Source organism: Vulpes vulpes, chromosome 4 (assembly GCF_048418805.1).
Source record: "Vulpes vulpes isolate BD-2025 chromosome 4, VulVul3, whole genome shotgun sequence".
Classification (NCBI taxonomy): domain Eukaryota; kingdom Metazoa; phylum Chordata; class Mammalia; order Carnivora; family Canidae; genus Vulpes; species Vulpes vulpes.
In genome coordinates, this window is record NC_132783.1 from 35,046,783 (window position 1) to 35,057,346 (window position 10,564).

The 10,564-nt window shown below is 41.4% G+C and overlaps 1 protein-coding gene across 1 annotated transcript in view; it reads right to left on the minus strand.

The window, feature by feature from the left end:
• ENPEP (glutamyl aminopeptidase) overlaps nt 1-7,927 on the minus strand; it is an 85,360-nt gene extending 77,433 nt beyond the window's left edge. Inside the window, exon 1 of the mRNA XM_026013461.2 lies at nt 7,070-7,927. Coding sequence (XP_025869246.2) covers nt 7,070-7,704 — 635 coding nt within the window. The 5' untranslated portion in view covers nt 7,705-7,927. The remainder of the gene's footprint in view (nt 1-7,069) is intronic.
• Between the last annotated feature and the right edge of the window lie 2,637 nt (nt 7,928-10,564).

Here is a 10,564-nt window from a genome sequence, read left to right on the forward strand (position 1 = left end):
GGCTCCCTGACTTAGAGGATCTCAGAACCTGCCTTTGGAAATGGAACAGAACAGTGTTGGTGGTGTTTCTGCATCATGTGTTTGGTCTACCTCGGTGGTCCTGTCAGTGAACGTTAATCATACCAAGTCCAGTTCAGTTACAGTGATTGATGTAGGTAAAGCGATGTAAAGTGGCATTCATCAACCAGAAGGGCTACCAAATATCAAATATGTACTATTTTCTTTTTTAGAGTATAGAGCTGACATGATTTCATGGGGAAAACCTTTTTTTTTTTTTTAAGATTTTATTCATTTATCTGAAAGAGAGAGAGAAAGAGAGAACACAAGTGGAAGGGAGGGGCAGAGGGAGAAGCAGACTCCTCACTGAGCAGGGAGCCCACCTCCGAGATATGGGGCGCCATCCCAGGACCCTGAGATCATGGCTTGAGCTGAATGCAAATGCCCAACTGACTGAACCACTGAGGTGCCCCAGGGGAAACCCTCTTCTAAGAGTAAAAATTCCTAGATTCCAATCCTACTTCAGGCCCCTAAAGTGTGATCTTGTGCTAGTCACAAAGCATACTGATTCTTAGTGTCCTGATCTATCAAACCTGGTTACCAAAGCACATCTGGCCTCTTCACAGGGTTATGTGGGGGTGACAAGGGATAACTCACATGTAGTAATGTATTTGAAATTCCCTTCACATTTGCATGATGGTATTAGGACACACCTCATCTATTTTTTTTATCTCTAGAAGGCTGACTATGCTTTCTGCTAATGCACTTTTCACAATGAACAGACTTCAAAGTTCATCCATTAAACAGGAATATCTGTACTGGAATAAAAGTACTTAGTGTGTAAATGCTATGGGCAATATAATGAAGACTTTCAATGGCAACTTGTTATTTTTTCTCATCAACTCCTGTATAACTCAAAAGTCCCTATTTATATATGCTAAATTCCATCCAAAGTTATTGAAGTTTTCTAAATATTTGCAAATTTTAAAACAAGGTGTATAAGATGCAAAGCAATTTTAGATCATAACTTCTTTGGGGAGATTTTATTCGGTGATTAAAACTTCTTTTTTTTTATAATCAAATGTGTTGTACTGCAAATTAATGGACACAGCCTAAGGCTAAGAGCACAGTATGTTCAGGAGTGATTCCTGAGAATGTCCTGAATAATTATAATGCCAAGCAAATGTGCTGAGCTAAACCATTTTTCCATAGGGACCTCTCTGTGTCATGTTAATAAGTCACTAGACCCAGCACATTAAAAATACAATTCTGTGTAGCTTATTAATTCACAAAAGGGAAAAAATCCCTCTGACTTCTCTGATTACCTCAGATCAAGGTGATTTTAGAGAAAGAGGAGGTGAGGATGCAAGTCACATACCAGTTCACTCCAAATCAACTTAAAAAAAAAATTCTTCATTACCTCATAAATCATCTGGCACACTGTTTCCGACAAAGACTCTCGGGCATGTTCAGCAATTTAGTCACTCAAACCAGCAAAATAAAGGGCAAGGTCTGGGTGAAAACCTTAAACAAAGGCCATCTGATGCAGGGGAGGGAGCCACAATTGCTAAGAGTCTGTGCAGACTAAGAATGGTTCCAGAATTAAGTACGGGAGCTGATTAGTACAAGACAACCCATCTAGATTATTCAGACTCCAACATATTTTTTTTAAGGATTTATTTATTTGAGAGAGAAAGAAAGCATGTGCTTGTGAGTGAGGGGAGGGGCAGAGGAAAAGGGAGAAGCAGACCCCCCACTGAGCAGGGAGCCCTACAAGGGCCTGGATCTTAGGACGCTGGGATCATGACATGAGCTCATGTTGGACGCTAAACTTACTGAACCACCTAGGCGCCCCCAGACTCCAGCATATTTCTATGGTGGTTTGAATAAACCAGTTAATTATTTAAATTCATTGTCCAATTGCTTTTTTTCTATGTAGAAGACATTCAAGGTCACTTAACGTTGCTTTTTGCTTCCTTGCTTCCAAAATAAAACAAATTACCCTGCCTCCTGTAACAAGTAATAAGACCAAAAAGAATCTATTCTTTATTGATCATGGGTACATTGATAGCTCAACATATCCATCTAATGAATAATCAATAAACTGACATACAACTAAAATTTCAAGATCAAATCCACAAAAGAACATATATATCCATGCATGTGAGAGTGTACCACCATAGACTTAACTGAGACCATCACACTGGTGTCTCTCCTGCCGTGTTTCCATCTAACTCTTAATCTTTCTCCTAAGCCCTAAGCTTGTGCTTGAGATTTATTTATCCAAATGCCTACTGGACCTGTCTTCCTAGATGCTTGACAGGCATCTGACAACAAACGCATGACCTTCTCTCCCAAACCTGGTCCTTCTCTTCTATTTCCAGTGTCTATTTCCTGTCCTACTGATCCTCATCTTCTCTTTCTAGGATCCCTCCAATATCTCCCATATACCCACACATGAATTTAGCTCTTTCCTTCACCATCCACCTAAATAGTCACCAGTTAATTTTTCCCACATGCCTGCCATTAGCTGTCCTTCCTTTCTTTTCTCTGACAGGCTTCCCAGAGTTGTCTCTAGCTGGTCTCTTCATAGAAACCTCTCCTACAAACTAATTCCTCCCCCTCACTCTGCTTTTCTGACCTAGCACCTTTCCCTTTTTACCTGCTTTTTTTTTTTTTACCTGCTTTTATGTTCTCACTTGCCTCTGCCTCTTGCAATCCCACCATTATATCAGAATTCACCTTCAATCCTAGCAATCCTGTAGACATCCAGAAAACCCAAACTAGAAACCATCTGTCCCTCTTGTAAATTTTTGATGTGATTCTTGTTAAGCAGTGATTCTCAGTCCTTAAAATATGAAGACTGCATTCCCAAGTTAAAAAAAAAGATTTTATCAATTCCTCTTCTTTTCAGTGAGATGGGTAGAAAGGGAACCAAAGAAACATGTCCATCCTGAGTGAGTGGAAAAATAGAGATGTTGTTAGTGGACATTGGACTCCTTAATGGGAAACGGCTGTGGTTCTGCAGTACCATAGGACATTAATCATGTGAAAGTCTATGTGAAAATGTTTCTATATATTTATTTAGTAATATTAAGTACTCCTTGTGCTAGCTAGTGAAAAAGAGAGGGACAGACCAACTCCCAACTATGGAAGATTCCACAGTCTTGTACAGTTGGGAAACTCCATACTCCAGAGATTCATGGTAGTCTCTAGAGGTTCATAATGGATGTTATTATATAAAAGTCTCTCAGAAGACTCATCATTTAAACACACACACACACATCACTTTTGTATTTAGTGTTATTGTCCAAACTAACTTGGCCACAGAATCCCTCCCCTGCTTTTTTTCAGGCAATAGCTATTAATATCCTATGCAACTAGAACTCTGTGGAACAGCAAGTTGGAAAATGCTGTGTAAGAGTAGTTCAAATGCTGAGAAGGAAATGCTGACCCTCAGAGAGAAGAAAATAGTATATACTTTGGAGATGGTGAATGGAGGGGAACTCTGGGAAGAGAGCAACTGGAAATGCTACATAACACAGTGAGAGTGTGGAGGGTATTGGTGGTAAGGGCAGAAAAACACTCTAAAGATTCCAATTATTTTAAAAGTGGTTTCTTCAGATCATAAGGAACAGACCACTGTAGGAAAAGTGACTTAAGTTTCTCAAACTTTCTTCTCCTAAGCCTCATTACAACTCTTAAAAAAAATAAAAATAAATTGTAAGGATCAAGTATTACGCAGCTTACTCTATAATATGAAAGAAGAGTGCTGCTCCCAGTGAACCCACTCCTGCATCCTTATGTCGGTGCTGTGGATGAGCACCCCCAAAGGCCCGCATGTCAAAATGTTACAGGCTTGAAAAAAAAAACCCAAAAACAACAGACTTTCCTCATATGCTTGAAATATTTCATAACAAGAAAAACAAAAAGTGTTCCATTTAGACTAACTGAGGTTACTGAGTATGTGCCAGAACTGTTCCAAAACCACATGTGCCATGCAGAACTGGAAGCATCCTGGGTAATATGAGAGCCTCAACCGCTACCAAGGAGAGCAGACAAGCTCCGGGTTACCAGTCGTCCCTGAGAGCCCGCCGGAGCCCGCCTCTCTCACCAGTCTTGCTGTAATGTGGTATTTGTTGTCCAATAATTACGACAGCCGAGTTTCAGGATATCAGCTCTCAAGTATATATCTTATGGTAAAATTTATTGGTACGATAAAATAATCCAGAGTCAAATGACTAATACATATTTCAGTATATAGTGCTTTCTTAAATTTATAAAGTACGTAAGAGAAATTTATTAATGGAATTTTGTTCCATATCTTTGGCCTTCCTGTAGTATATGGAATTTTTAATAATTTGGTGGCTTTACTCAGATGACGTTTCTACTGTTTTCTTAATCCAAGAAACAATTTTAAAGTCTTAGCAATAAACCACTTACAAGTTTTGATTTGTTTTCACTTCAATTAATGAATTTTTAGAATCTCTTGAAGGTGGATATTCTTCCAAATATCTTGCCTTTCCCCCACAAATTGAGAACATTTTAAAAACTCACTTAATCCTTAGTGAATCTCAGAGAAGTAGGCATTTTTATTCCTTATTTGTGGAAATATAATTTGAGATATATTTTTGGAAGTCAGTTTGGAGACACACACACACGCATGCACATCACATATTTATGTGTATGTGTGTATACATACACACAGATTCATGCATCCATACATAGGTAGTTTGAGCCAATTTCCTACGAATTTTCCTATAGAATTATTAGAAAATGTTATACATATTTTGATAAGGATGTTATTATATTTTTATAGGTGTTTGTAAAAAAAGTAAAAAAAGTAGAAGAAACGTAAACGCCCAAATTTAATGGAAAAGTGGGGGAAAGAAGTGGAATAAGGTACATTATATTCATATAATAGACTATCATGTATCCATTAAATAAATCATCTACCAAGCCATGTTAAAGTGTTGATATATTCTAAAAACATGTTACACAATACTATGTACAACATAATGTCATCTTTATCTGCGTTCAGAGAAAATATTGGAAGGGTATCTGCCTAAATATTAACAATGACTATACTTTGGTGGTAGAATTTTCTCTGTTTTCCAAGTTTTCTAGAGTGAATGTGTGTTATGAAATCAACAAAATAACTGTCACAAGTTTCTCGATACTCTTTGACCCAGCAATTCTATTTTATTGAATATATCCTAACATAAGGAAATAAACAGATATATACTTAAAGGTTTACTTACAATTATGTTCTTTTCTGACTCTTTTATTATAATAAATACTGAAAGCAATTTAAATATTCAGTATTAGGAAACAGGTCTTAAAAAATAAGAGTGCATTCATGCACGGTCTTTAAAGTCAGATTCTTGAAAATATGGAAGACTGAGAGGAAATGCTTATATGAAGGCAAAAAGGTATATACATAAACATTATGTAATTACAATCTGATTGTCTAAAAAAATATTCATTAACATGTAACCAAAGTTACCATTGGATGTGAAGTTTCTCTTTATAGTTTCTTTTGATTTTCCTTCTTTATAATTTTCCATGCTTACACTATTTTTAATTTTTATAAGCAGAAAAAAAACAAGTCAGCAATAAAGAAGCCTGTTTTATCACTAGTGATATTAAGATACAGTATACGAGCATGTTCCCTTCAAATGTTGTTTTCAAACTATCATTCCTATTCAATTTATTAGTGTATCCCACAGTAATATAGGGATACTTAAACATTTCATTTAGTCCTTGGGCCTCTCTGACAAACAATAGGAAGAATTTTGACCAAAAGCTTTACTTTGCTCTGTAAGATGCTTAAAACAACATAGGGAAGGGATATTCAGTGGGCTGGCCCTGGACTCACATTTCTGAACTATGACACTAAGGTTTCTTAATCATTTACCTGTCAAGAATCGACATAAGCAAAGGTCAAAGCAGTTTCAAGTTCAGTGATACCTCAAGATAGCCTTCCTTCCTGATGCAAAGGTCACACCCACAGAGTGAAGGTTTTTTTTTTTTTTTTAATTTATTGAGAGAGTGTATGCCCTTCACGTGGTTCTAGGAATAGCATCTGATTGTCAAGGCAAGTAACCATCTTTGCTAGACGCAGAAATGAAAAAATGCATGTATTCATCACTTGACGTATCTTTATATCCTTAATTACTTAATATATCTTTTATATTGCAAAAGGCTTAGCATTACCATTGCATGTTGCATGATGGACAATGAGCCCAAAGAGTTATCCATGTGCTGCCACGAACGTGTGAACTCTGTTTAGTGAAAGCTTATGTGTGGAACATGGTTCTGGCCACACAAGATAAAGACGGAATCGTGCCTCCCTTCCTAGAGACACCAAGACAATTTCGCGGACTTTCCATACTCTTTCAGCATCTCTTCTCCAATGAAATACTCAAAATTATAACTGTCACTTGCTGACTTTCACTTAAACTTAGTATAAAAGTTCACTTTGAAATCATTGTCATGTAGCCCAAGACTATGGCAGCAAAATACGTGTATTTTTAGACTCTGAGGTAGTTTCTCTAGGCAGTTTCTGCCTTCTGACAGGATGCAGTACCTTATGACTTTTCCTGATGAAATAAAAGACTTACATTGATTCTTTGGACTCCATGCAGCTCACTCTGTACTTTTAGGTTTTTTGATAGGCTTTGAAAATACTACGGGTTTGGGGGGATCCCTGGGTGGCTCAGTGGTTTAGCGCCTGCCTTGGGCCCAGGGCATGATCCTGGAGTCCGAGGATCGAGTCCTGCATCAGGCTCCCTGCCTGGAGCCTGCTTCTGTCTCTGCCTCTCTCTCTCTCTCTGCCTCTCTCTCTCTCTCTCCTCTGTGTCTCTCACAAATAAATAAAATTTTTTTAAAAAAGAAAATACGACGGGGCAAGAATTGGGTTTCCCAGGTGAAGGAGCAGAATGGAAACCAAGTGTGGGTAACAATCAGAGCAACACAGACGATTAAAAAGGTGGAAAGCGAGAAGGGAAGGGGAAGAAATGGAGAACAAATGTGTGAGCTGAGGGCAAATAAAGCAAGAATCAATAGTTACTTGATCTGTCCGTTCTCCTCGTAGGTCGTCCTGTAAAATCCCACGAGCGAGCCGTTCAGCCAGCCGGCGAACCTGAGGGTCAGGAGGTAGGTCCCCAGGCCCGTGCTGGGGGCGAGCTCTTGCTCTGCCTCCACCACCACGTACTCCTGCTTCTTGTACTCGAAGCACCGCCGGACCTGCACCTGCGCCCCCGAGGGCGCCTTCAGCTCGGGCAGCTGCGTGAGCCTGGTCTCCCGCAGGTGCAGCCACAGGTGCCGGGTGGGCGCGCTCACGGTGACCGAGATGGCCACGCTGCCCGTGTACGTGTCCTCCTGCAGCAGGGGCTTCACCTCCAGGTCGTAGTGCACCGGGCTGATGAAGTCGGGCAGCCGGAAGTTTTTCCAGGCTCCGCTGTCATCCTCGCTGGCGGGACAGACCCCCTGGTCCTCCGGCGGCGGGGTCTCGGGGGAAGGGGCCTGCGAGGGGGGTCCGGGCGCGGGGCCCTGGCCGCCGCCCCCCGGGGAGCCGCCGGCCCGGGTCAAGCCCACCGAGAGGCCCACTATCAGCCCCACCGCCGCCACCACCGCACAGATCACCGCCACGTGTTGCGTCCTGATGCAGTATCTCTTGGCGTCCTCTCCCTCCGCAAAGTTCATTTTTGTTTCCCGAGGCGACTAACTACACATGCGAGAATGTTAGACTGCACTCGCTAACGTCAGCGGACTTCCTTTTCAAGTTGGGAGGAATTCCCGGGCTCGGCAGCGCGTCTGCCTTGTTTCCCACCCCCCCAAGCCCCCCAGCCCCCGGCCCCCGGCCCCCGGCCCCCGGCGCCTGCCTCCGTGCCCGCCGCTCCCGCACGTCCCGCTGCAGCCTCTCAAGGTGGACGCGGGGCCCAGGGGGTGGGCGGAGGGCCCGGGAGCGGCCGGCTGAGCTGGCGAGGAGGACTGGCGGGGACCTGTCACAGCCCCTTAAGAGCACCGCGTCCCCACCCCGCCCCTCCGGCGCAGAAGGGAGCTCAGACGACACAGGGCTGCGCTGGTCGGGGGGCGGGAGGAGGAGCCTTTGCCAAAGTCCGGTCTGCAGCTCCCAGGCAGAGAGGCTTCGGGAGAGAAGTGTGCTTGCAATTAAAAAAAAAAACAAAAACAAAAACAAAAAAACAAAAAAAAAAAACCCTCAACCTTTGCCACTGAGTCTATGGCTTCTTCCTGTTGTGCTCACAATCTCTCTCCCTTAACCAAAGGGGCTTCTTGGATTTCAGCTTGTTTCATCAGGTAGCTTGCCAAAGAGAAGTGTTTTCTTTTCGGTATTTCCACACACACACACACACACACACACACACACACACACACCCCTCTCTTATTACATAAACATGCAGACTCTGCCTTTACCGAAGTCATTCCCCGGGCTTGGATGCGCAAAGGGACACATAAATTCAAGGAGCACTTAGTAAATATTTGTTGGATTGCTGGATTAGCAAAGCATGGATTACTCTGAATCAGTTCAGTAAATGCTGGATGGGAGAGGGGAGAAACAGGAAAGTAGCCAAAGCAGTCCTGCAGCTGAATGAAGAGCATAAGAAGAAGAAGAAAAAGAGGCAGAAAGGGAAAGGATTGAAAGGATAGATAAACTTGGTAGGTTAGATAACTAAACTGGGGCAGATAAACATATCTCTGCAGTTGGCCTCTGAGTGAGATCGACTTGTGTAGACGTGGATGTGTAGATCATGTTTGCAGCAGATTCCAGATGTGAAAGCTGGCCTGTCGGGAGATCCATTTTCTGTGTAAATCTATTGCCTCTGAATGACAAGGGCAAAATGGCAATCACAGCAGTGACCTGAATATTTATGAGTAGCTAAGGTGTAGACCCCAAGCCACCTCTCATGGTAACAATTCAATAAGAATTATCAAAAATTTGAGAGCTTTCTATGAGCCGGGCACCATGCTAAGTACATTATAGAAGTATTAGTTAAGTCTTCCCAATAACCCAATATTGGTACTATTTTGATGCCCATTGTAGAGGTGGGAAGACTGACTTTTGCAGAGGTTAAGGCACTTGGACAAGGTCACACAATCTGCAAATAGAAGAATTGGAGTTTGGGGCAGCCAGGGTGGCTCAGCGGCTTAGCGCCACCTTCAGTCCAGGGCGTGATCCTGGAGACCCAGTATCTAGTCCCATGTTGGGCTTCCTGCATGGAGCCTGCTTCTCCCTCTGCCTGTGTCTCTGCCTCTCTCTCTCTCTCTGTCTCTCTCTCTCTCTGGGTCTCTGTCTCTCATGGATAAATAAATAAATAAAATATTTAAAAAAAATTGGAGTTTGTACCCATATTGTCTGAGTCCAAAGTGCCTCCATTGTCTGAAGAGGACAAATATTTAAGGGTTAATAGCTCTAAAAAACTTCATCAATGTTTCCTACAGTACAATTCATGGGTATTAGTTGATTCACTTGTGAAGCAGGCAGTGCTGGATTAGATGAAATTAAGAATGTTCTTTTACTACCCTCCATTCTCTCAGAGCCTCCAGATGGTAACATACGTTGTAAATCTCCAGACAGGATAGACTATTGAGTAATTTCTACATTGAGTCGATGAGAGAACATTTTTGGTGAGGTAACTTTTGTGGGACTTGTGTTCCATGGAACACTCAGAATGCTACTTTAAACTGTTCCAAATTACCAGCTAAACAAACAGTGTGGGGGAGACTTTAAAGGCAGAAGAATCCATTTTACTCTGTACATTTCTATTGTTCTCTCATAAAACAGTACTATGAAAAATGGAATTAAAGGGAGGAGGAATATACTATTCTCGGTTATAGGTTCCTCTTGCATTTATTAATTTCCCATTCTGAAGCAGTCTTAGACTTTTTAAATCATAGTATGCTTAGTTTTGACAAATCAAATTCTTGAGTTTGAGCTCTCAAGAAAGCCTCTTTTTTATTGGAAAGATCACTTGACATTTCACTAAATGAAAGGGAAAATGTGGATCACATTTATCTTAACATAATGACTAAAATGAAAAGTATTTGGAAGAATGTACATGAAATTGTGTGAAACTGGAAGCATTTCTAAAAAATCTCAGTTGAGACAAATACACCTGAAACTCTAAAATTCAACTTTATCTAGAAAGACAGCAATGTTACCACCAGACCCTATGCTGTGGCTAGACTGAACAAAATAGATAAAAGACCCTTGGAATAGAGTGAGTGTACTTACAAGGCATTAAGAATGGTCAATCGCTATAAAATACCTCATCTCTTCTGCCAAAAATTCCACCAAAAGGGATTCATTATTTAAACACGATACTTTTGATAGTAGAAATAAAACACCTTAAATCCATGTATGTAGTGTGTGTATATACATACATGCACACGTCTGTGTTAATTTGAATCTAAGTCCCAGTTCTAACCACAGCATCTTAGTACCAATCCATGAGGGCTGCCTACACCCAGTGAAGGGCACTACATCTTATCAGTATCGGGGTGTTAGAAGTCCCCTAATGTTACAGAGCTAAATCATCCAGCC